The following is a 26,382-nucleotide window of genomic DNA, read 5'->3' on the forward strand; positions in this document are numbered from 1 at the left end:
ATGTATTTATGTATGTGTACAATTCATGGAGACCTACTGAGTTGGACTGAAATAAAGCCTATTATACTTGAAGTTGTCAAAACCAGAGGCGTTGTTAGACATAAAACTCTATTGTGGCACAGGCCCCTATTCATATCCCTTTTTTTTCTTTCAAGCTTGCTGCGCACAATGCACTACTAGGCTATAGAAACTTCCCTTGCTTAACCCACTATACAATAGTTCAGGGACGCAAGTTTGATATCAGCTTTGGCAGGGACATCAATAGTTAATGCCAGCGTGCACATTTTTTTAGCAAATACTGTTTTTTGAGCTTCATGTAATATTGTTTTTATGTTTTAGTCAAAATAAGATGATCGGTAGGATTTAGAAACTATCTTTAGTTTTGAAATGTTTTCTTAGCCTACCTCAATTCTGACTTGTGTGCCGACTCAGAGTCCGACACCTGGACTTCTGTGCCCGTGCTGCAGTGGCTATTTGGCAAGCTCAGAAGAGCGCGCTTACATGGAATTCTGCGTGGATCGGTTTGTGCACACTTTTACAAGCGTTGATTGGGATACTGTATTCATTTCTTCCGGGATTATCAATCTAAATTAATGCCCTGACTAATAAAGTAAATTGTACAAACTCAAAATTTTGATTTTACTGGGGCACAGCAGACTTATACTGGGGCACGTGCCCCAGTAAAAAGGGTCGAAACGACACCCCTGGTCAAAACTATCACAAAAAGTAATGGCTTCATACAACAACCAGTAGTTCACCATGAGAAGACCAGGACTTGGGCCAGTAATGAAGCTCAGCGCTGCCCCCTAGAGGATTATTAAGATGAATGCCCTGACCTCAATCTATCTTTCACCCTAACATTTGATAGTTACACCTGTACAGTGTCGTGGTCTGGATTTTATCATGCAAGTTATAGTGAGGCTGAACACTTTTTCTGTAAGCTACTGTTCGATTCCACTCTATTCTGTTTTAGTCTGATTTGTGTTGATCTTTTAAACTCTACTCTCAGATTTCCTCTTCACTTTTCTATTTTTTTCTGTACACTATTAGAGGTCCTTTGGTTCCATCTGCTGCACTTGGTGTCTTGATGCACATCGTGGTGCAGAGGGTTGCTGTATGCAGTTATTGAATTCTGCCTCTAGGTGGCAGTATTGGAGAGTAATGCACGTTCAGTGCTCTCAGTGCTTGAGTCAGAACATCGGTGTGTCGGGGTCTCTGACGTCAGCAGAGGTTTGGAGATCTCCTATTTATATCAGAAGAATCACAATCTATGAAAACTGTTTGGTTTGCTTGTTCATTTTATTCTTTATAATGGAACTGGGTCATTCCAAAAAATAGCACCCTTTTGCAAGAAAAAATGTTTTAGTCTTTATTAGGTATGTTTTTTGCTTGTACAAGAATTCAGTCGAACAATGATTATAATAACAGAGTTGACAATTACAAGTTTGGCAGTATCAGGGTTGACAGTAACAGATTTGACTTTAAAGGCTAAGGTTGGCCATTACTCACCATGTGGTGAAGGTAATGGAAGCACGTGTGGTGCAATGAAGCTGCAATAGGTAAAATTATCCAATACATTCAAGTATGAGAAACTGCACCCACAACTCTTGTCTGAACATCAGATCGTTGATTTAGGGTAACTGGGATGACATATTATGTTCATCCTATTGTGTCAAACGTGTAGATAAGAAAACCAGTTTTGTGTGTTAGCTCCATGTTCAACCTGCTTGGTAAATACTAGATGAACAGTATAATAATTATAGGGAAAAGGAGAGTTTCATCAGACTAACAAGGTTAAAATAGATAGCTTTTTATTATATACTGTATATAATCATAAAATGAGTGAACTTTAAAAGTTGACAGGTCATGGTTAGAGACATGGCTAAATGCTGATCCTAGACGTAAATTTGTTTTTAAGACTTTAGAACAACGGAGCCACTCTCATTGTGCTTGATTATGAGAGACACATCCACTTCATCACATTCAACCTGCACATGAGTTTAGTTTACATGAATTCTAAGTCAAATCCATTATGGGGACACAACACAAGGGGGATCTCCTACAGGAAGCATGTCCTGGGGTCAGCCTCCGTACAGCTTTTCATCCAGTTCAGACCAATTTCCCATTTGTCCTGTAGTTGTCCAGACTACCACTTGATGGCAGTGTCTCTCTGCACATCTGAGGACAGGTCAGAGATCCTGGATTCGGGTTCAGAATTGTTTTAATCAAATATGTTTCTATTCCATTGTGGTGTTTTAAAGGCATCTATCTGGGGGAATGTGCTTGATAACGGAGTGTGCTAATAGAGTGGTAGGACTGAGATGTGGAAATACACGGTTCTTCAGTCAGGACTTTTTGTTCAGTGTCTTTCCCATATAATCTTATCTCTCTCCCAATACAACAGACTTCCCTGTAAGCATGGACTGTTTAACAGGTTAATCCAGCTGTGTTGTGTTTTGTGTGTGTGTGTGTGTGTGTGTGTGTGTGTGTGTCACATCAGCCCCCTGCACCAGTGTCTCAACAAACACATCAGGTCAGCTTTGTAAATTCTATGTGACTCAAGCAAATATGTACTTATGGCTAAATCACTGTTAAAACCCACGGAGAATTCATCATCTACTGTTAACAATGATTCGGATTGCGGGGCTGTATGTGTATTTATGTGAGTGAGTGGAAGTCTGTAGGAGTGTGTTTGTGTGTGTGTGTGTGTGTTTGATGGAGAAGTCATTGAGTAGAGACACCAACACCAGGAAGCAAACATGCCTGTGCCTGCATGGGCACAGAGGAAAGTGTTCATCAAATGGGTTTCATAATCACCACAAAGCATCTATTCACGATCAGGGCTTTCAAAGTCTGTTTGCCATTGGGGTTCTGTCAGATGATAAACTGCAGAATGCAGCATGTCCTCTCAGGAGGAGGAGGTTTGAAATGGCTCAGGTGTCTCAGAAGGTTTCTGGTGAAATGTGTTCATAGATTGTGACAGTCAGGCAGGAATGACGTTACAACAGTCTCAGAGAAAGTGATTCACTGCTCCCCACACATGACAACTCTCAGACTAGAGTTCATTGGTGGAGCTCTCCTTGTAATCATGACAAGGAACGTATAGCCAGTACTTTCTCCTGACCCCGAACATCTATTAACCTGACACATAGACACACTATACTCTTATTAATAGCAAGCTTACATGATAAACGTACTAACTAGTATCCAATGACTAGTTCTATTGATTAGTGATTAATGTAAGCACACAGGAAATCCATTCACTCCTCTGCTTGTATGTTGTCACCCTGCCATGTCCGCATGCTGCTGGGAAAGAACTCCATGATGCAGTTTAGAGCTGTGTCCGACTGGTCAGCTTAACAGAACTGGAACGGGACAGGTCAAAGCTGAATACTGGAGGCTAATTTATGACTGACGGACAAATAAATATCCAACAGGTCCGTTTTTTATTCTCGGTGGGAGGTTTAGGCGGGAGAACATTTCTAGGTTATAAATGTTTGATTTCTATGGAAATGAATAAGGTGAAAGTGATGTTTCCTGATGAGGTAGCTGCTGGTCTGTGTTTTCTGTGTTGAGTGAAGGGTTGGATGTGGCCTGCAGGCTCTTCAGTGCTGTTCCTACCTTGTCCTCAGTGGCAGGCTTAACCTTAGTGGAAGCCTGGTGTTTAACCAAGATAAACTGTGGAGATAAATTGGTCATTTTGTGAAGCGTGACTGTAAAATCAGCAACTGGATAATCCCCAGGAGTAATATTTCTGGGGACTACGCTGGTCTACAAGGGCTGGGCTAGAGTGGAGACATGCCCAGGAAGCCCTCCAGAGTAATACTGCTCCATATTACCTGTCATTCAGGTCAAACACAAAAACTCCATCGGAAGCAATCTTCCAGCAGAGAAGGAGGAGAAGAGAGGGGATGGAAGGAGAGAGTGAAGAGAGGAAAGGAGAAGATATGGAGAAGGAGTGCAGGAGGAGGGAAGGAGGGGATTTCCACTCCACGTGCCTCTGGTGTATCAGTCTCGCACACAGTCAGTTATACATTTACATTTAGCAGACGCTCTTATCCAGAGTGACTTACAGTAAGTACAGGGACATTCCCCCGAGGCAAGTAGGGTGAAGTGCCTTGCCCAAGGACACAACGTCATTGGCCTGGCGGGGAATCGAACAGGCAACCTTCTGATTACTAGCCCGATTCCCTACCGCTTAGCCACCTGACTCCTTATATCCTTATAGCCTCATAAACATCCCAGCAGTCTATTGTCCTGTAGCTCACTGGTAAACATCTTGTCAGAGACAAGACCTTGTCCAGAAGAACACAGTTTACTTAAAAAAAACTGTGCACAGCCCATTTGTGTCTCATGCAACTTTGTTTAGATTTTATCTGTCCAATTGGATTTAACCTGGATGATTGAGGATCTATGTTCTTCTGCTGTTCTTCTACAGCAGAAGAACAGGAGGAAGAGTGGCAAGACTAGGGTAGGCCAAGGAAGGCTGGAGTAGGCTTGAGTAGGTTGGGGGACGCTGGGGTAGGCTGGGGTAAATTGGGGTAGGCTGGGGTAGGCTTGAGTAAGTTGGGGTAAACTGGGTAGACTTGAATAGGTTGGGGTAAACTAGGGTAGGCTGGGGTAGGCTGGGGTAGACTTGACTAGGTTGGGGTAAGCTAGGGTAGACGGGTAGGCTGGGGTAGGCTTGAGTAAGTTGGGGTAGGCTGGGGTAGACTTGAGTAGGTTGGGGTAAGCTAGGGTAGGCTGGGGTAGGTTGGGGTAGGTTGGGGTAGGCTGGGGTAGGCTGGGGTAGGTTGGGGTAGGCTGGGGTAGGCTGGGGTAAGCTAGGGTAGGCTGGGGTAGGCTTGTGTAGGTTGGGGTAAGCTAGGGTAGGCTGGGGTAGGTTGGGGTAGGCTGGGGGAGCCTAGGGAAGACTTAAGTATCCTGAGGTCAATTCCTTTGATAAATGGAATAAAAGCAGGTCTTCTCCTGACTAAGTGTTTCTGTCAAGAAGTCTGAAATAAGAATGTACTCCCTAGAGAGAAACTCCCCTCCCTCCAACCCAGGATTGGGTGGTACTAGGTGCAAACACACAGAGTGTGTGTGTGTGATAGACAGTGAGTGTGTGTGTGTTTGTATATGTATGAGTAAATTAGTTGGAAACGTGTGTCTTTATGTGTGTGGGGGTGTGTATGTGAACGTGTGTGAGAGTGAGAGAACAGGCATCAGTCCAGAATCAGGTCTGTTTGTCTTGCAGGTCAAAGCATGTTGAGCCTTGAGCGTGTATACACAGGCTGCAGCAACACAGGGTACACGGCGTGATGCCGTGTGTACTACACGCACACACACATAAACATACGCACCCGGACACACAAATATACACAAGTCCTCAATAGATGTGCACTCTGAAGGGGATGCCAAACTATCCAACCTCAACGCATCAGGGTGTTTGGTGACTCACTCGTGCTTCATCTAATATCTCTGAGTCATTGAAGAAAAACGTACAGGAAAACTTGGAGAAAAAAATGAAAGAACCCTTGGGAGGAGCAATTCGGTGAGGGATCCCAACTTCCAGAGATGGTTTACAGGTGCTGACCATGAACTGAACACAGTCATGCATTTGATGTAGAGATCAAAATAAAAATGGGATGGTGAAATGCAGATATCAAGAGTTACGAATCAGTAGGGCACTCCACAGGACTCTACATTGGCGCCTGTCAGTTTAGTGTGCTGAGTTTAGTGTGCTGAGTTTAGTGTGCTGAGTTTAGTGTTCTTAGTTTAGTGTGCTTAGTTATATATTTATATATTTATATAAAAACTTCTGTTGAATGAATAAATGATGAATACATGACATCATGGGATGGAAAGAGTATAGAGATAGGCGGCTCCCAGACAGCTTGACACAGAGCCAACCTCTGGACACGCCAGACACAAGGTCAAAATGGGTTCTGTGCTGTTTGTCTCATTGGTCTCTCAGCCCCTCCCTAGTGTCTCTGTCTCTCTCAGGCATGTGTTTGTGCGTGTGTGTGTACTTTGCTTGATCAAAAAGAGGCCTGCTGGGAAATAATATCCGTCTCATAGAGCTACAGTATACCACCTTGTTCTATGATTAATATGATCCTGTTTCTCCTGGAGGTGACGACGAAGAGCATGTTTTGAAACACCTCGTTTGACTATACAGTCACACTGCTCCACAGATCATTTGAAAACCTCTTTGCATCAATTATCAGTACGAAGCCATGCTTTGCATCAGTCACAGCTCATACTCTGTGAAGATTCCAGAAGAGGCAAGTGATTCTTTTTAGACTGACTGGGTGGCAGCTTCAGTCATCTAACAACTCTACAATGATCTTGAGGGGGAGACGCTATGGCCTTCAAGGATGTGCTCTTTGTCTTTGTCTGATCTCACGGAGGTCATCAAGGTGAGTGTGCTACTAGACCCTGGGACATGGAATTAAAAGGGAAGAGCATTGATGATCTGCTAGCTAGAAGTTGACAAAGCAAAAGGCCTTATCCATAAGGCTGCTTTCTCGCTAGGCCTTCCGGCATTTTACTAATCCTCTGAAGACAGTTTACTATGTACCCCCAAGCGTATTTTTTGGTCTACTTGTGTTGCAATAGCTGAATGTTCATCTCCTGACAGTGGCTGCTATTTAGACAGAGACAGAGGGGGGAAGCGAGTTGAAGGGGCGGGGGGGGGGGTTGTGGTACAGCCTCGCTGGTCACTCAACCTTCACCCTGCAGCAGGTGTTTCCCTGCTCGATGATGCACTCCTTGCTGCAGTTTCACTCCTCTGCGGTGACACCCAGGGCCAACCGCAGGGCCAGATGGCACTGAGCTGAGCTGATCAGTCTGAGAGCAGCTATGGGTCCTGCTATTCCTGACCTGCAGAACCATTATTCACATTTCAGGTTCATTTGTCGTTTGTAAAAAGTTAAAGAACTGGTACACTGGAATTCTTAGTCCTGCTTCACTTGTCCTAGAAATCTATCCTGAATGCTATACAAAAAAAATCCTATGTGAGCTAAACCTTCTTCTAAACAATATATGTGATACATGTTCTTTATAAAAGTACCTGAGGCATAGGAAGGTCCAGGCACACACAGAAAAGCCATGCTTCCCTCTGTCAGAATTGAGTGTTCAGTGAAGTTCAGGACCTTGGTGAGTGCGTCTCAGATTTTTCTGTGTGTGTGTGTGTGACACTGGGAAACCTGCGGTTAGGACAGATGTGACATCACTGGAGGTTTTGAGAACAGGGGTTAAAACGACAGTCTGTGCTGAAATCACTCAGCAAGACTGGTTTCTTCTGTATGACCACTGTCACAATTACCTGCTGTAACACTGAGCACAGCAGTCTGGGTGTGGAGACATGCACTGGGACAAATGTGAGTACGCCATTCCTTCTGTCTTGTTCTAAGGTTGTTGGAGTTTCCTGTGACTGTCGGCAGCATGGTCCAGCCTGGGATGGGCTGAGGTGCGTGGTCTAATGTAGTCTAGTCTGGTCAGGAATTAGTTGAGTTGAGCTGGGCTGGGCTGGACAGGGCTGGACTGGACAGGGCTGGACAGGGCTGGACAGGGCTGGGCTCAACTCAGCTGGACTGGACTGAGTTTACTTGACCTGGGCTGAGCTGAGCTGTACTAAGATGTCCTGGGCTGGACTGGGAGGTAGACACTAATCTTCCCTCCAAAAAATCTCATAATAATTTTTGAAACTCCATTGTGTCTGTGTGTGTCTTGTGATTGTGGTGTAAATCTAAAAAAGAGGAAGGCCATGGTTGGGGAGTTGGTACAGTCCAGCTGTGGTGCTCTATAATCTTGATATGCAAAACCTTTCCTGGCTCACACTGCTGTAACATTGCGCAGCTGGACAACTTCCTCTTCTGTAAGGATTGGACGTGCGCCTGTGTGTGGTGTGTGTGTGATAATTAGACTATATGGACTGCAGTTAGAACTATAGATATATAACACCTGTGTCTAATTGCAAATAAGTGTATTATTGCCATTATTCAGGATTCTATCATTCAGAACTGGATATGTTGAGCCTCACTCGAATGATCAGGCTACTCAGCTGAATCTTGGGAGGACACTGAGGGGTGAGAGGTGGTGAGATGGAGGGTTGAAGAGATGGGAGGGGAGATGATGGAGAGGTGGAGAGCAGGAGGGGAGATGATGGAGAGGTGGAGAGCAGGAGGGGAGATGATGGAGAGGTGGAGAGCAGGAGGGGAGATGATGGAGAGGTGGAGAGCAGGAGGGGAGATGATGGAGAGGTGGAGAGCAGGAGGGGAGATGTGAAGAAGAGTTGGAGAAAAGGGAGCCAAGGTTTCAAGATAAATGCATTTTCTAATTGAAATGCTACTGAGGAGCATGGTCTGCTACTGGAATAGATGGGGTGTTGGAGAGCCCCTCCCGCCCAGAGCTCTAAGCTGTCTTCTCTCTGTCTCCATCTAGAGAGAGGTGTCAGCACCTCAGCCTGGGATCAGCCTCTGACCTCGCACCTCAATTCAGTACAATTAGCATCATTAGCTTCCACTGTGCCCTGCCCATTGACTCTCATGTACCCTCTTTTTCTCTGTGATCCTGTCAGATAGTACCAGTATTTGTCCTGAGCCTTTCCAGCGTTTACTTTACTGATCTTTTAAGTTTTTAATTCTTGTTCTGCCCCTTGCCTGTCATTTTGGATTCAGTATTTTTGGACTCTTCTTGCCTGGGGTCTTTGTATCTGTTTCCTGTGTGAATGATTAAACCCTCACCTACTCTTTTGTATGTGACTGAGTTCATCCAACCCCATACCTGACAAGAGAAGTTGTGAAACACAGTCAAGGAAGAGTCCCAGTTTAATATGGCACCGTTTCAAGCATCCCTCAACTCCATGCCAAACATACTGTGGGTGATTGCACAAATTTGTTTCAGGAATGTTTTAGAAGATAACCGGAGGAGGAGGAGAGGGTTTAATGCGCACAATAAAAAAAGCAACAACTGACTTTCTGCTGTAATATGTCCAGTTTACTGCCATCTTCATCAGCAAACATTACGGTACACAATAAATCATCTGGAGGTTGGTGTACACAAATAAGGGAGTCTGACAATTGATTGCTTGCTAAATATTATAAGCAAAGACCATGCCCTTTGTAAGTCCATTTCAGAGAATACAGTTAATCAGCTACAGTACAGTAGCTATTTAGACCTTTTATCTGGTTAACTGTTCCATGTCAGGAAACAACTGGCCTTAGTGACTTACTTACAGTCATATTTATAATAGAGCAGTGATGAGGTTTTAATTAGGATAATAATATATAGGGTTAATAATATAAGTAATATTACTGTCGGAAATTCCTGGTGTTTGTCACCACACCTTACTGAGCAATGTTTTTAGTTACTGCAAATTTTTAGATACTGCAAAAGGGAATGTTCATTATTTGTCAGATCCTGATATCATCCGGTAGATTCTGGCAGTCTGGTAGAGGCTGGTGGAGGCTGGTAGACTGGTAGAGACTGGTAGTCTGGAAGAGGCTGGTAGGGGCTGGTGGTAGAGGCTGGTAGTCTGATAGAGGCTGGTAGAGGCTGGTGGTAGAGGCTGGTAGTCTGGTAGACGCTGGTAGAATCTAATAGAATCTGGTAGAGACTGGAAGTCTGGGAAAGGCTGGTAGTCTGGATCTCTAAACGGACCAATTCCATTACTTTTTGCAGTTGCTAGTGACTTAACATGATGAGTCATGACAGTCAGCTGGCAGCCAATTACATGGTCAGTCAGAAGGATTGCTGGGGTGGACCCTCTTTTTCCACTAAAATAACAACGTAGCTTACAGCTTGACGGTGTGCATGTTCCTCCTAGCAGAGGTCACATGGTCCATGTGCTTTAAATCATACAAATGAGGCACTGGCAGAGGGCAAAAGTTCAATTAAGGTTTACTGAGCTTTTACAATTTTGACCTTTACTTATACATGTCAACAAAGAAGGAAACAGGGTGTGTGTGTGTGTGTGCATGTGTGTGTATTTGTGTGTGTGTATGTGCATGTGTGTGTGTGTGTGTGTGTGTGTGTCAAAGAGAGTGAGAGATGGAGAGTACCAGCACCCTGGTTTGTTCCAATTTATGACTACAAAAGCTCCATACCTGGAGATCATCCATCACCCTTTCTTCTCCAGGGCATGGTCTGTCACTCTCTCCCTGCCCAAGGGCCCCACCACCAAATAGGCTGGGATGTGTCCCACCAGGACCCAACCTCTGCTCTTCCTCAAAACAATTATAGCAGGAAGTGGCACTATCTCTGGTTAACTCTCTACCCTAGAGGGAAAATGCCTTGGGATTTTCTACACTGACTGCAGATGGTTCTTTCAAGAAAATAATTGTAGCGCAGTAGCAAACACACACACACACACACACACAAACACACAAACACACAGTGTTGTCAGTGTTGTGGACAGCCTCTTGTATGCTGTGTCTACGAGGTGTACACTATGCTGTAGCGTTTGTATCTCTTCCTGTATCTCAACAGTTTCAAAGGGCTTGTTGTCTTGGCTGTTATTTGTGATGTTAACTGTCAGTTAGACTCTGTGTCTTTGCTGTGTGCTCCCCAGCGCCCCCAGCAGGCCAGGCCAGTGCTAGGCCCTACCAGGGGGTGCGCGTCCGAGACCCAGTCAAGGAGCTGTTGAGAAAGAAAAGAGGACTTGACCCCCACAGCACCTGGACAGCGCCACCTGCAGCGGTGAGGGATTCACAACACCTACACCCCTCTTCTCCTCTCATCTCCTTGACATTTCTTTCCCTTGCGTACCTCACTTCACTTCACTTATCCTCTCCTCATTTCCTCTTCTCATCTCCTCTCCAGTCCCCTGTGCAGTGCAGAGCAGGATAGAGTAGAGCAGAGGTATAGAGAGAAAATGACAGGAGAGGACTGGAGAAGGGGATTTTGCCTTTATATAATCCAGGTGTTTTTCCATGGCAGTTACAATCCTTTCCCAGTGTATCTGCAGGGCTCGGCACAGGGCCCTATGCAAAGCAGCTCCATGCCCCAACAAGGCCCTCCCACCACACTGTAACACCTGGCTTCACTCACACACATTCACACACAAACATACACATGCACACAAAACACAAAACAGTTTGCAATCTAAAAGCCTGTCAATAAAGCTGTCAATTTTATGAACACCACAAATCATTTGTTTGATTCATTTGTACTGTACACTGGCTGGGCTGGGCTGGGCTAGCTAGGACTCAGCTGGGCTGATATAGTATACTAGACTGGCCTGGGTTAGGACTGGGTTAGGACTGGGTTAGGACTGGGATAGGACTAGGCTGTATTGGACTGTACAGCTGAGCTCATGGATAGTATCTCAGGATGACAAGCCTTTATCAGTGACTAACAGTGATAGCCATCACTCAAGAGCCAGTTCACTGTTTGTCATGCTCTCAGACGGACCTTCGCCCCAGGTCCAACCCCACAGCAGCGTCACCCTCAAACTGAGGAGAACTCTGACACCCTGTCACTCTCACACAATCTCTCATATCTCACACTGACCCCTTACGCCACTCTCACTGCTGGCCACACACACACAAACACATGTACACACCTTAGCTCTACTACTCTACTCAGCTCATCTCTTATCTTATCTTGTCGTCTCTTATCACCTATCTTTTCTTCTCTTTTTTACTCCACTCGACTCGACTCTCTGCTTCAGTTCCCCTGCTGTTGCTTTTCAAACTCTGTTCTGGTGTCTGAGACTCTCTGCAAGGGCCAGCTCTGGGTTCATCTTTCTGTCCTCTGGAGCTTACCTAGCAGGGTCACTGTGGCTCCCAGGTGGCCCTCTCACTCTCCTGCTTGTGTTCCAGGGTCCGGCCACTGTCATCAGCCTGCCATCATACTCCCAAGTCTGTAAGTCAATGTTCCACATCAGCCCCTGGAGTCCAGACATCGGTTGTGAACGTAATCACCTTGCTGTGTTTGTGCCCTCAGATCAGGTTGGCTTTGACGCAGTCGGATGCCCCCCCAGCCCCTCCACCCCCCCAGCAGGCAGTGAGGGAGGGGGGCAGTGTGCCGGCTGGGTTGCCCCCTCTCCAGAACCCCCCAGTGCCTCCTGGCCCTGCCCTGACTATTACCAGCAGAATGACCTCATGACCTCATGCACAACCTTTACCCCGACGACTTTCAGCACTGCGACCTTCACCCCCTCGACCTTGAGCTACCCCAGTGGCCCAGCGATGGCGGGGGAGGTTTACATGCAGTCTGTGTGTCCCAGCTACACGGTCCTGGCCCCACCCTCTGTACTCACCTACACGCACACACCACTTTTCACCAACTTTGGGGTGAGTGAGAGAATTGGGTTTATCTTGGTTAAGCGGCCAACAGTACACATTCTGCACAGTGCACAGTTAAACTTCTGGTACTACACTGTTAAACTGGAGGGATAACTGTTATTGTTGTTGTTGTTGTTGTGACAGACCATCCCTGTGTCCTCTGGATCCCCCCACTTCCCCCAGGTGGAGCTTCAGGATGTCGCCTACATCCCCTGGGCCCAGCCCTTTGCCTCCCTGCCTTCTGTACCCACCCAAGCCTCCATACCCACCCTGCCCACACTCTCCAACCTCCATTCCACAGGGGTCCAGTTTGCCGCCTGTTCTGCCACCCTGCCCGGGACCTTGCTCCCCATGGCACTGCCGCTGAGCTCCCTGCCTCAGACCAACCCCCAGACTGAGGGGCGGCACGCCCCCCAGACACTGGAGGAGGCCCTGGGAGAGGCTTTGGAGGTGGACCCAGGCCCCGACCAGCAACCAGAGCCTATGAACCCTTTGGAGATGCTTCTGGAAGAACAGGTGGAGGCAGACGAGGAGAAAAAAGAGGAGGAGGTGGAAGAACAGGAGGAGGGTAGAGAGACATTTCGTCCCTTGCTCTTCACATCGGTTATCTGAAGCCTCAGTTTTATTTCATTAGAGAAATAAAAGAGTTTCATTAGAGTTTTATGTTTGTCTTTTCTGATGAAGCCTCTTGTGAGTACTACAGTTACCAGTTACAGTATTGCATACATTTACTTTCGTACAAATGACATATTTAGATCTAGATTAGGGTTCCTACCTCGTCATTTGGGCCTGTCCTTCTCCTCTCCTTTTTCTTCTTATCCTCTCAATATCTTCCTCGCTTTTTCTTCCTTTGCCCCTCCATCCCTTCCCTTCTCCTCTCTCGTTCTTCTCTTCTTTCTCACTCCTCTCCTCCATGACACCGATAGACCTCAGTCCTCAGCCTGCCCAGTCACCCCCGGCCAGGGGCAGGTCTGCAGGGTGGAGCTGGTCCAGATGCTGGTCTGGGACTGGGCCAGAGGGATTTACACCAGGTCACGATGCAAGGAATGTGAATGGATCCCTGATAAATGTGTCAGTCCTTATCTCTCCTCCTACCCTGGGACATTTGTTTGCTCCACGGGGGGAAAACGGCCTGAGTAGTGGCTGGAGGGAAGGCAGGGGAGGGGGGGTGGGGTGAGGGCAACTGTCACCTCTGCCTGGTCCAACTGAGAGAGTTACTGTGACTGTGATCCATGGGTTGAGATGTGTTGAGTGTATTCATAACAATAAAGTGATGACAGCCTTCACGAGACCCTGACATTTCATACAAAGAGCTTTCCTATTTCCCCCAAAATATACGATTTCAATCATCATTTCTACATGTCTGTCTGAGCAGAGCGTCTGGGTTTACAGACACGTCTCTCTGGCCGTCTCTCTGTCTGTCTTTCTCTCCATTTCTTTAGTAGGCAGGTTGTTGGCTTGTTCTGATCAACTGATAGGCAGCGCAAAATAGTTTTTTGAGCTTTATGTAAAATAAACATTTTACAAGCCGTTTTTCAATTGGTAAAATCTTGGCAGACAGCAGGTAAGAAAGTAACAGCTAGCTGGCGCAGTTACTTGTAAAATGCATATATAATGTTCAACAGTAAAATCTCAATCTAGCTTGCACCTAACTAAGTTAACATATTTGAGTGTGCTAACATTAGCAATAACGTCAGCAAGTTTGAGGTGTATGCATAGGCTAACCATTAAATTAGCAGCACATTTCCCGTATTTAACAATGATTAAACATGGACTTACCTGAAAGTGATGCACAGGGTACCATCTCGCAGTCTCTTTCTTTCTTTTTTCCTTCTCCTGACTCCTGTTATCGTTTTAAGCCCATCTTAGAAAAGTTGACCTAGCCTACTGTCAAAGTTCGTCAGCCCACTGAGGGAAGGGCACCCACAGCGAGCTTGGGAAGTTGAGTGTGTAGCCTATTTGTTTTGTTTTGTTTTTTGGGGGGGGGGCACCATCGTAACTTTTTGTGAGCATTTAAATAGGCTACATCTCTTGTTCTGCCTGTTTTGTAATATACGTCTCTAATATTTCTATACTAAAATAATATCGGTATTATAAGTATTATAACTATGATGATTTTTCAGTTGGCTATTTTTTGGTGCCCCCTCAGGAGTTGGTGCCCTACGCACAGCGCGTAGTGAGCGTTATGGGAGCGGCGGCACTGGCTACTACTAGACTACACGCTGTTTTTGACGTGATTTTAACATAACATTTTGATCGAACGAGTTGTAATAAAGTACTCACATTAAGGAAAGTTAGGACTGCGTTCATAACGTGATGTAACATTTTAGTTGACATTGTCCAGGGCCCCTTAGATGTCATGTGCCCCTGGGCAAGTGCCCAGTTGCCCTAATGGTTAATCCGGCCCTGCGTATGAAAGAAGTTAACATTTGACCTATTATCTTTGCAATGAACCAACCCAACTGTAAAACCCTTATCCTCACATTATTATTTATAACTTTAGAACTACTGATGACCTACTGATAACTTTCAAATTGCTTATAACTGTAGTTACTCAGTACACACGTTCAGTAGACCACTGTGGTGTGATGAAGTGCCTGGCAGTAGATATGCAGGGAGATTAGAGCGGTTTGCAGCCTGCGAGGCATCAGCAGTTCGATGAGAAGCTTTGATGAATGACGCTCTTGTCAACAGACCCTGAGCGGAGGGGCACTTCTACTCCGGCAGGGGAAAACCCAGCTTGGTCTCCTGCCAGTATGGAGGGGGCGGGAGGGTTATCTGTGTCGGAGGTGAGACAATTGTAGATCTGATATTGACTTCAGCCCTTCAGCTGTAAATATGTGCTTTTTGATGTTCCATGTTGCTACAGTCGTTGATACTGTGGTGATGTATGTGTCACGGAAAGTGAGGAGCTGAGGTGTCTGCATGTGTGGATGGTGATCTGTTGATTTTATCTTGTCTTTGACCAAGTCTAGTTAGAGGTCAGCTGCAGCCAGGTGGTGTGTGTGTGTGTGTCTGCTGTGTGACTGAAGACAGATGGGGGAAGCACAAAGCCCAGTACGAAGGGGTCCTACCTCCAGGACGTCACAACCAGAAGAACACACGTTGCAACCTAGCATAATACTCGTAGCAATGCTACTACCTGCTAGTGTTACTTGTTAGCCTCCTAATTGTAAATTTTGAAGCCATACTATAGCGTTTGTCCTATAGTTTTTGTCTATCGGAAAATAGTCGGTTGGAATGTTCAGAATCACATATGTGTGACGCTACTCCTTAACGGGTTAAATGCAGCATCCTAGAGTGCTTGTTCAAGCACAGCCCTCATAGAACTGCTAGAGCTATCCCTATCCCTAGAGGAGGAAACAACAGACAGTGAATTTTTATTCTAGGTTCATTCACAGCTAGCTGTGGGTTTGTTTCCAAAGGCGGGTGTGTATTTGATGACTCAGTCCTTTCACTGGAAATGGCATATCCATCCTCGCTTGCCCTTTTGTCAAGTCTGAACCTGTGTGTGAAGGGTGGGCCTAGTCAATATGAGTGTACACTAGCAGAACAATGTTATCAGCTTCACCGTGAATTCAAATCTCACTGTATTTTCTTGGTATGTACTCGGCTCTTAGCTGCTGTTGGGTGTTCCTATGTTTATCCAACAGAGTCTACTCACTAACGGGCTGATGTGGAGACACCGTCACACACCATGCCAAGGCCCTGCAGACAGCCTCACACAGCCTCCACCAGCCTCATGTAGTCTACAAAAGCCTCAAACACAGCCTAACACGGTCTCTTGCAGCCTCACACAGCCTCATATAGGCTCTACCTGCAGCGCATATCGATCAGCCTCACACAGCCTCATACGCACGACACAGCCTTCTCAGGCCTCACATGGCCTGGCTCAACCTGATGTATTTGAAAGCTGGAGGAACTGGAGACTGACTCCAGCATTCCCTGAGAGTGAGGAAGAAGACAAGCTCCAGCATGAATTGTGCTGACAGCAAGCTCACCCTTTGCCCCACTGTTGATACTGCTCTTAGCCGTCAGATGCCTAGCTAGATAGGCATAGCTCTAGCAGTAATTTTACATACTTCAGGCACACTTGGTTTGTACCCCTGGCCTACCCTGGTGTGTCGGGTTGCAACATGCAATAAAATCAAGACCAAGCACTTCCCAAAGTGATTGAGGGTAGTTCTGGGGCCAGGGGGCTGTGTTGCAATGAGTTTCTTTGAAAATAATTCCTGTAAAATCAAGAAAGAACGTTACTGTTCTGATTCATGGAATACAAATAGGGACGATTACTGGAATTTCTATTGATCTTTATCACCCAAAAAATTCCACACAGATGCACACAATCACACCTACACACACATACATACACACACGCACAAACACGTGCTATTTTATGGACGGGGATTTCCAATGATACTCTACACACACACACACATTAAGTGGGACTTTGGAACACTACACGCTATGCCAATGTTAGTCTTGTTCCTGCTCAGAGCTGGCTGCAGTTCTGCATGGGATGGGGGGGATTACACACCTTGCTGCCTCTGAGGACTTTGCTTTCTAATACTAAAGCCCACCACTAGAGAGTGCACTAGAGAGTGAGCTCTGAGACTCCTTACTCCCAATATATCACTACACAAGAAATTGGTATATTGAGCTCCAGAGATACCAGGGAAACAAAGGAGATTAGGGCCTAACAAGGTCTGGGTGGGGGAGACATGGTCCCTGAACTCCACCACATCTGCCTTTATCTCCCTCCTCACCATACTGCAATCAAGAAGCTCGGCAGTACATTACCGACACCTGAGGTGATGGGGGAAGAGGTGGGGAGGTTGGGGTCGAAGAGGAGGAATGGGAAAAGGGGAGTGGGGAGGAGATGGAGGGGGTGGAATAGGGGGAAGAAAATGAGGAGGAGCATCGGAGGAGACATAGGAGGAGACGAGGAGCCATTGCTTTGTGGTAAAAAGGATCAAATGAATGAGGCAGGTTTAAGAGGCTGGTTATCAGATCACCAGGTCGACCATGCTCTGGTGTCAGAGGCTGGTTATCAGATCACCAGGTCGACCATGCTCTGGTGTCAGAGGCTGGTTATCAGATCACCAGGTCGACCATGCTCTGGTGTCAGAGGCTGGTTATCAGATCACCAGGTCGACCATGCTCTGGTGTCAGAGGCTGGTTATCAGATCACCAGGTCGACCATGCTCTGGTGTCAGAGGCTGGTTATCAGATCACCAGGTCGACCATGCTCTGGTGTCAGAAGGACCAGTGCAGGGCACCAACCTCACGATCCCTCCGGGCTCTGGGCTCCGGGAGGCCCCCTCCTTTGTTTTATCGATTCAATTACTTCGCAGTTTTCATTGACAAAATTATCACACACCAAAAGTATTGTACACCATTGGATACAAGATGACACTTCTTTGTTCCCCAGTAGGCCTATGCTCAAGTCCCAGACCACAGACCCTGCACTGAAGACCTTTTACTGAGTTTAATCTGAAGTTCAGGAGGATTAGACCCTCCACAACTCCTCTCCTGTATACACACCTGGGTCCTACTACAAAGCAAGTTTAACTGACCCATCTTTTTATTAGCTGGCTTCACCTACCACTTGCAATTGCATGTGTTGTCATGGTGGTGGTTATCAACTGGTGAAGTCATCCCAGGTTGTCCTGATCTATGAGAGTGTTCACGTAAAGCGGGCAGTGTTTGCACCATTTGACCAATCGCAAACACGGACAAGTCTACTAGGGCGATGTACCCAGGTAAAAATGGAACCATCATCCTGACACTGAAATCCTTGAGGTAGACCTGAAGTTACCTCTATAACCCCAAATCCTGCTAGTATAGAAAGTACAGTGATCAGCCTGTGTTTTGACTTCTCTGCTCCGTTCCAGTGGGCCTCATTCCCACACCCAGAGTCTACTGCCTGGACACATCACCACATATTATATCCATGTCATTTCGTTCCATTGTGTTGGCTAATGAATAAAAATAAATATACCCTGTTGTTGGACTGGTCTTAATTAGAGAAAATGTGTTGACCATGTCTTTCAACTAAGTGGATACCATTTAGTTGGTCAGACATAATGAGGTGCAGACCCATGAAGGGATTCTTGTCAGGTGGTAGATGCTGTTGATGAGTAACCAGCACCAGACATGGATCCCTGAAGCCCTGCAGGCCAGGCGGAGGACTCTAGACCCTCTCATGGTTTATGACTGGGGGTCTAGTTAGGATCTGTGAGCAGTGGCACCATGACGCCTTCTAAAGTATTCCAACCCTTTTGTTGCTCAAAATTAATTACAATGAAATGATACGTATGTATTTTGTGAGTTTCCACATATAAACACACAATTGTTTATTTAAAACGTGTTTTTATAGGCTACTTTGGCTAATTAATTATCGGTAACTTTGTAGAAGAACATTTTGTAGATTATACAGCATTGTGTCTCATTGGGCAGCCTGTGTGTCTTCCAGCGAAGAAGAGATGCTGTGCCCTATAGCCTCCCCTACAATGTGCCACCTGGGGCATGCTTTCCCAAAGTGAGTCCTGTGACACGAGGAGTGCCGCCAAATACTTTCATAATATTTATCTGTCAAACCAGCTGCTTACATGCAAAACACATTGTATGGCCCCATGACAAATCGTTTCTGTGTTTTTGCAAGGGCTCGATGAGTAGGCTAATATTGGCACCGTTCCGTGCTTTTTTCTTTGAATACACATACCGTTTAGGTTAGGCTCCTAACATTATACCATGGTCTGGGTGAATACTCGATTCTGATTGGCTGCAGGGGTGTCCATTATCGGGTGATAACGGACACCTACTACGTCATTGCAGCAAAACTGTCTTTTCACCGTTCTAAATTATTGCGCTGGCTACATATGAGCCTGTACAAAGTGTCTGAAATAAGTAACCATAACAACAGGGACGGAGTCAAAGCCTCCATTTACAATTTTGAAAGACTTTAACAAGCTAACTTGTATTTACAACAATGAGTGACTTCAATATTTATTTTAACCTAGGCTATTTGAAAAATGTTACTTTTCTGAATGTAATGTGTCAGTGTCACGTAACCGCTCATCCCATTCACTATTCACCTCGCTAATCAATCTACTGCAGACAGGCTGCGGCCAACACAACAGTAGCAAAAACTCTACACATGGCCGATTATTTTGTTCTTAAAAATCTTGATTTTATTTGGGGACAATGACATGCCTCGATAGCTGGCTAGTCATGTTGTTAAACATACTGTCAAATTATAATTACTGTTTGGAGAAAATGTCAACTTTGATGCTATTCAACTCGCTCCACAGGCTGCGGCTGTACTGTAGCCTAGTACTATGGCCGAAATTTGTTCGTGAAAATATTTATATTGATTTTGGGACAGTGACATGGCTGGTTAGCTAGACAATCTTCTTCTCAAACATACTATAAAATTATATTTACTGTTTGTCAACCGTACACAATGTTATTGCCTTTGAATCTTGCTAGTATAACGTTAGCTTTCGAGCTAGCTCAGCCAAAGGAAAGCCGGTGTTGATTCTATGAACTGAGCGGAATAGAATTATCAGAGTTTGCTAACGTTAAAAAACGTTAGATTTCTATTGCAAAACACCTGAAAAAATAAATTAATGTTTGTTAAAAAAAAAATCGTTGGCAAGTGACGTCCGCTGTGCGTCGGACGCAGGGGCGGTTTTAGGCACGGGCGGACCGGGCAGCCGCCCGGGGCGGCATTTTTTCATGTCACGTGGGGGGCGCACGAGCATAAAATAAATAAATAAAAATCTCTGCGCCGCGAAGCGGTTTTCTCTTTTCTATCATTTCACTGTGTGGGGAATTGGCAAATTGGCGCCCCCTTCAGGCAGCTGCAGGCACCCCTGCTTGCTGAGAAGGTGCCGTGCACAGAAGCTGTGTGAAAAAAAGGGAGAGGGACAGACAGCTCACCTGACTGGGTCTCCCAAATGGAACGGACAATTCATAATATTATAAATATAGGCCTAAAGTTCCTGCACATTTTTGTTTTTTTTTAATTGTGTGAAATGGCGAATTAAAAAAAAATGGGTATAGGCTAACTTTTACGTTTGTTAGCCTTTTTGCTATGATGCTTGCTATGCAACAACAATATTTCGGTTTGAACTCAAAAAACACGAGATAGCATTTCACCATAATAGTGTGCTTTGCAACAAAACTGTTACAAGTTCAGTTATTATTTATTTTCATTATTTAGGTTAGGCCCTGTAATTAGCCAACGGAATTTTCAAATTTCAAAGACGAACATTTGCTATTTGCTACAACTATATTTCGTGACAAAGTATAGTTTAACGTCATAACTAAAAGTGTTCCTCCCTAAAAGTTATATTAATATAGCATGTAATAACAGACATTTAGCGTGTAAGGGAATGTTTATGTAACCCTCCTATTATGTTTGGTGTCAATTTGACCCCAGGCTGTTTTAGCTGTATAGAACATAATCGGTCTTACCACAACAGCCTTTTGATTTCAATAGGGGGGGGGGGGGGGTGTAATTCAATGTAGAACCGTCCGACTCGGACGGTTCACGCCTCCGCATCGTTCATTATCAGGTGATATTGGACACCTCGTCGGGCATTATCCCTTACATAGGCTATAGGCCTATACGTTTTTTTTAATTATTGTTTCCAACGATGACGCAATTAAGCAAAATAAAATACAAATTCCTATTGTTACACTTGTGGGGCTGGCCACTGGTGAATGTGACCCGTACAAATCTATCTCGAAACAGGCAAATGTGGACCTTGGATCACCAAATGATCTGGGTCGTTTACAGATTGCGGTTGCATACTCATCAGATTCAGTATTTGTGGTACTTTTACACAGAACGTCCAGGATTCTACAGTTTTCTTTATGCAGTTTGAAGAAAGACATTCTTATTTATCAGCAACGGTCGTCTTCATCAAGGGTCATGGATTATGATAGAGGCACGGTTCTTTTTATTCAGTACACCTTAGGTACAAAAATATGTTCATAAGAAAAATAAACGATCTGTTACAAAAAGCAAGGGAATGGAACAATACAAATATATAGCCTATGAAAAGCTCTCGGAATCCAAATTCTCATCACATTCATCGCACTTATTCTATCGACCATTCTGCCCCTCGTCAAAATGCTAGTGCGTAGGCTATATCTGAAGTGAAAGCATATTCTATAGTAGTCTACAACTTTCACACATAATGTAGCCTACTATGGATTGCATAGGGTTTTTTATGTACAGGGTATTTACTTAGAGACTAGACAGATTAAGTCGCTCCGATTGACCTCATAGATAACACATCTCTGAATTTATCAGATCCCTTCTGAAGAAGCTATCCTGCAGGTCCGAGGTGTATTCGCAGTCTGTATGGCCGTAGGCCCCGTACTCCAGTGCGGGGAGGCACTCGCCCGGTCCTACCGACCAGTGAGGCAGGCAATAACAGGGCTGGCGACTACAGTTCTGGCAGTAGTAGTGCTCTGGAGCAAATCCATAGCCAGACTCCATCCTGCTGGGAGAGTTGTAGCATGAGGAGGAGGAGGAGGGTGGGGAGGAGGGCTGAGGAGAGTACCCATTGTAATCTACCGGGCTCGGCTGGTTCAGGGACTCCGAAGGGGAGGAGGGATCCTGGGGATGAAGGCATGATGTGCAGGACTGTTAGGGGATGATCAAATTCAGTACTATGCCATTGCCATGTATAATATTTGTCTCTCTTTCTCTCTTACAAATGTAGGTTACTTGATTAAAAGGCCTATAGTTTGCAGATATTTTGCAGCCCATACCATGACGTGACTGTAGTAATCTACGGGAGATTGGTGTCCATAGGGCCAGACTTGTAAGGGCGGCGGGAGTGGGCTGCTTCCGAAGCTGTCCTCTGGCAGAAGCACGTTTAACAACTGCTGATTCTGAAATACGTTGTCCAAAGGCACCGTGCCGGTGGGGTCTGGGAAGGCGCGTGATTGAAGCGATTGCTGGGCACCTCCGCTAGAATCTCCGGTGAACGAGTCGTAGTAGTGAGCTATAAAGATGAGAAACGTGATTCAACGTCGTTACCACCAGAATGCAGGCTGCATGTGTGATGTCACAACAGCTGTAGCCAACTGCTTTAACACATGAATGCACTTAAGGCAGGAATGTGGCAAAACTTTCATGTTGTCGAATAGAAATACAACCGTGCATTTGTGTGCAGTTTCCAAGGGTTTTTCATGTAAGTTTCTATATTTCACTCCAAATCGATGTGACTAGGCTATAGCAACTCTAATCAAGTATGCATGTAATAATGTATGCAATGTGCGGTTGGATAGTAACTGACATTAAGATGACTGACTTTTTCTGATTTAAATAGCCTATTTGACAGCCAGCGTTTGCTAACTGCAACGTTGAATGTCTAGTTAATGCTCTCATGCCTTCTGGGACATGTCTTTTGAGTACATTCTGATGTTTCCAGAGCGAAGCGGACAGACAGGGATAGACAGATGCTAAAGAGGGAGACTACACATACATTCAGAAATAGGGATGACGAAGACATTATGGACAAAGACGTGAATTTACCAGGCAACGTGGAGACAAATTCATTCTGCGGGACGAACTCCAGTGTTAGCTAATACAGGACAGAAAAACAAAGGCAGAGAAAGTTAATTTAGTTGACAGCTCGATCATTGCAGAGCTCCAGCTGTTTTCCTTTTTCTTATTTTTTTAATACCAAAATTACGCTTTACACTTCCATTAATGACAACATCAGTATTTTTTCTTATTTTTTTCTTTCGTCTGAACCTTAGTGATGGGTTTATCATTGTGTTAGCATAAAGTTTTGCCATGTGCGTGCCAGTAGACAATATGTAGCCTAGGATTTGGGGAGGGTTGTGTGAAGATTACAGATTAAACAAGAGCACTTGAGTTTCACCAGAATTCTGACTTTCCAGCTCATGCTAACATCTGCTGGGGTGCTTGGTTGACAAGTGTCATATTGCAGGGGTTCTCAAAGTAGGGACCTAGGGGTCCGCGAACAATAGCCAAGGGGTCGGCGAAATAATTTGCCTAAATTATAACATTGGAAAATTGTGCTGTATCATTAAAAAGTGAAACATATATTATAATCTACAGATGGGGACCATTTGCACCAATAAAACAAGCATATTGTGTCCAGTTTAGAGCACAAAGGGTAGGCTATGCTGAATGGGTGTTACGATTATGGGGGGTCCTTGGAAAATGTCACCCCTGTGATCCCTGGCCCCAAAAAGTTGTCCTACATGATACCTGATGTAGCCAAACTTGTTACTCCAGGCATTACTCCCTACAGCACGGATGGGTCCCATGAGTTTGGGGGTTTTCACAACAATTAACCTGTTATTCGGTTGGAAAACTGTCAGTCATTAATGAACCGCTCGCTCCAGGGGGAGTTTCTGTTGTTTCATAACTTCGGTTAATATCCCCTGTGCTTCCTCCTTGGTCCTTGTACCTGCTTCCTTGTTTTCATCCAAAGCTACCCCCGCCCTTCCAACCCGTGTGAACCCGTTTTTTTACGGGGGGGGGGGGGGGGGGGGGGCAAATCAGTCACGGCCAGAGAGAAAGTGTTTGTGAAAGAGAGACAGTGTGTGACAAAGAAAGGTACCGTTTTAACGGCCGCCAGTTCAGCTCTTCGCCGCTGTAGCAATTCTTTCACTGTGGTCTTCACGCGCACGCCCTGGTACACCTTAGGCTTTTCTGAAGAGAAAAAACAGCATTGAGTACCTGCATTGTTCACTGTAAACAATCCTGGCTGGGGACACACCCTTTACTCTGGCATTGCTTTTACCGGCCATGAGCAGGCCATAGCCCCTTCACCAAATACTCCCACATTTCATAAGTAAAGAATACAAAAAAAAGATAGGCTGTATGAATATACTCCATCTTAAAGTATTTAAACAAAAGTGATGGTCAATGATAAGGTTTTCCTGTTATAGCAACCAAACCCCGTTGTTTTCTACAAATTAGTTTTTAGTTAGTTATTTTAGCATTTAAATAAATATGATAGGAAATAGAATGGTTGAATACACAACAGTTAAAACAATTCGCTACTCAGTTTGTATACCACCGTGCGTAAAAGGCGCTTTGCACTCCCCCCATTGCCCCACAATGTCTCCGACAAGGTTTTCGACATGAGGGTAAGGCGGATTTGCGTGTCGAATTACACTGTTCGCAATACTCTCTAGTTTCCGAGGTCTGAACGCCATGCCGCCCCTCCCCGATCACATAAAGGAATGCGGTTCGAAATTACAAAATAAAATAGTAAGTGATCTTTATATTTATTGGATCATATCGGCCTAATGCTTTTTATCAACCGGAAAATTTGGTCTATGGTGTTGAGAAAGAGTGAATGTCAAGTGAGAAAATACATCGAGGTTATGCAGTATGCTGTTGTGCAGAAATGTGTGCGTCAGTGGGACGCTACAAATCTGACTCAAGAATGTATAGAAATGACAATATTCTTGCGCCGGAGGTACAGGTATGAGGTTTAAAAAGTCAACTTCTGTTAAAATAGCTACGGTTAAACTAGTGATCCGCCTGAACCATTAACACCGATTCTTGGCGTAACTGTGACTTTGAGTGACGACGCTTTAAAAGTATGTAATGTTCTGTCGACTGCCCCGGTATCTCATGTTTCACACCACAACCAAGTCAAGATTGGTCCGAAAAAAAAAAAAAAATTATGGGAAAAAATAACCTGAATAACCACTGTTGAAACTGTCTGATATATTTGTAGAACGATTGTCTACGTAAAATGGATGAAAAGGTTTAGTCCTTTGCACCGGTAGTTTATTTAAATTGTAGTCTACTGATAAATATGAATATTTACCAGTATTTTAAGCATTACCAGTATGGTACATAAAATGTATGCGCCACTTTAAATATATATATGTAATTACTTTGATATTAAAACGATTGGTTAGAGAGATCACCTAGAACGACGCCCCACCTTGGTTGAACGCATTAGGGCACGTACAGATCTGGCCCCAAGGTGGTAAGGCGGCGGTAAAGTGATTTGATAAGCGTAGCTTCCTCGCTCGGCTCTCTGAAGTGCGCTTGGCTGTCAAACCCATACTGATAAATATTCATATTGCCTAGCGAAATGTCAGATCATGATTTGTCTTAAATGTAGCAAATAGTAAAGCCACAATAACAGGCACATCCCACTCGTCGTCCCGTCAAAATGCATATTTTACGCACAAGATCTTTCTGTGATATCCGACATGAAAATAATAAAATGCAACTTACATTCCGTTAGGTTGACTAAAGATACGATAATGTATCATAATATCTAAAGGATAACCGATTGAAAACAACAAAAAAACTAAATCCTTGATTTAGTAGTCTAACATTAAACTGTATGAGCAACACTACATGTGTAATATGATTCAACAGCTAGTCCATGAAAGTATGTTTTAATTATATTTCTAGTATATTATGAATACATTGTGGAAAGGGAATTAACCATTGAAGTCGGTATGGAATGGCATTGGCTCCATCTGTAGTGCTCTTTCCAGTATATTGACTTTAATCTCTGTATTTTCTTCTATTTTCTTTTTGTCAATTATAGGTGGAAAACTCAACAGAATCATAAACTGATGGAAATCGTTCTAAACTCACCAGACATGGTTGATTGAAGAAGAAAACGTCTCCTGGAAATAAACTTGGGGAGCTCCACAACTTCCTTTTCTGGCTCAGATATATGGCCAAGAACGAAATATTCTCAAAAATCGAACAAAATAATCACATATAGTACTTAAAACACTGTTAGAGCATACAACAATATTGTATTATCGCTGGAGAGATATTAGTTTGTGATTTTCTCCCTCCATGCCTACTATTTAAAACCCCTAGAACTCAATGATTTGACAATGATTTGATTGCGCGTTACTTTCAATATGAATATTCAAAGGCTTCACAAAAAGATACATTTTTCAGTAAAAATCAAGATGTACGTACTTAAAATAAGCCTTTCTTTAATATAATACACAAGTGTTTTATATTTAGTACTTACAGAAAGTGACATTTTGAACATTTTATCCACCTTCTGGCCATCACTCTCTTTATATTGGGGACTGTAGCACTTGGACTTCTACA

At 44.5% G+C, this 26,382-nt stretch overlaps 2 protein-coding genes across 5 annotated transcripts; one reads left to right on the forward strand and one right to left on the reverse strand.

The window, feature by feature from the left end:
• Nucleotides 1-6,078: 6,078 nt before the first annotated feature.
• On the forward strand, nucleotides 6,079-13,475 carry LOC134028980 (POU domain class 2-associating factor 1). 4 transcript variants are annotated; one of them, XM_062472920.1, is made up of 5 exons: nucleotides 7,177-7,364; nucleotides 10,556-10,683; nucleotides 11,808-11,850; nucleotides 11,932-12,281; nucleotides 12,417-13,475. In XM_062472920.1, the coding sequence occupies exons 1-5, from the start codon at nucleotides 7,349-7,351 to the stop codon at nucleotides 12,882-12,884; spliced, it is 1,005 nt and encodes a 334-aa protein (XP_062328904.1). In that variant the 5' UTR covers nucleotides 7,177-7,348; the 3' UTR covers nucleotides 12,885-13,475. The 4 variants fall into 4 exon arrangements, with proteins under 4 accessions (XP_062328905.1, XP_062328903.1, XP_062328902.1 ...); XM_062472921.1 differs by lacking the exon at nucleotides 7,177-7,364 and adding an exon at nucleotides 6,079-6,392 and having other exon boundaries at nucleotides 11,808-12,281; XM_062472919.1 differs by having other exon boundaries at nucleotides 7,170-7,364; nucleotides 11,808-12,281; nucleotides 12,456-13,475.
• Nucleotides 13,476-21,218: 7,743 nt separating this feature from the next.
• On the reverse strand, nucleotides 21,219-26,086 carry linc.pou2af1 (lnc RNA pou2af1). The gene is made up of 5 exons (XM_062473449.1): nucleotides 25,906-26,086; nucleotides 23,891-23,982; nucleotides 22,686-22,879; nucleotides 22,062-22,311; nucleotides 21,219-21,906 (listed from the first exon to the last, which is right to left on the reverse strand). Exons 1-5 carry the CDS (start codon nucleotides 25,910-25,912, stop codon nucleotides 21,568-21,570), a joined length of 882 nt encoding a protein of 293 aa, XP_062329433.1. The 5' UTR covers nucleotides 25,913-26,086; the 3' UTR covers nucleotides 21,219-21,567.
• Nucleotides 26,087-26,382: the final 296 nt, after the last annotated feature.

Source organism: Osmerus eperlanus, chromosome 11, assembly GCF_963692335.1.
Source record: "Osmerus eperlanus chromosome 11, fOsmEpe2.1, whole genome shotgun sequence".
NCBI classification, from domain to species: Eukaryota; Metazoa; Chordata; class Actinopteri; order Osmeriformes; family Osmeridae; genus Osmerus; species Osmerus eperlanus.

Bases quoted from the DNA above. Each gene is read 5' to 3' on its own strand.
- linc.pou2af1 (XM_062473449.1), bottom strand. The intron at 22,880-23,890 runs GTACCTTTCTTT...GTCCTGTATTAG, and splicing joins AACTGGCGGCCGTTAAAACG to CTAACACTGGAGTTCGTCCC. The intron at 21,907-22,061 runs GTATGGGCTGCA...CTTCATCCCCAG, and splicing joins ATTACTACAGTCACGTCATG to GATCCCTCCTCCCCTTCGGA.
- LOC134028980 (XM_062472918.1), top strand. The intron at 10,684-11,807 runs GTGAGGGATTCA...CTTGTGTTCCAG, and splicing joins GGACAGCGCCACCTGCAGCG to GGTCCGGCCACTGTCATCAG. The intron at 12,282-12,416 runs GTGAGTGAGAGA...TTGTTGTGACAG, and splicing joins CACTTTTCACCAACTTTGGG to ACCATCCCTGTGTCCTCTGG.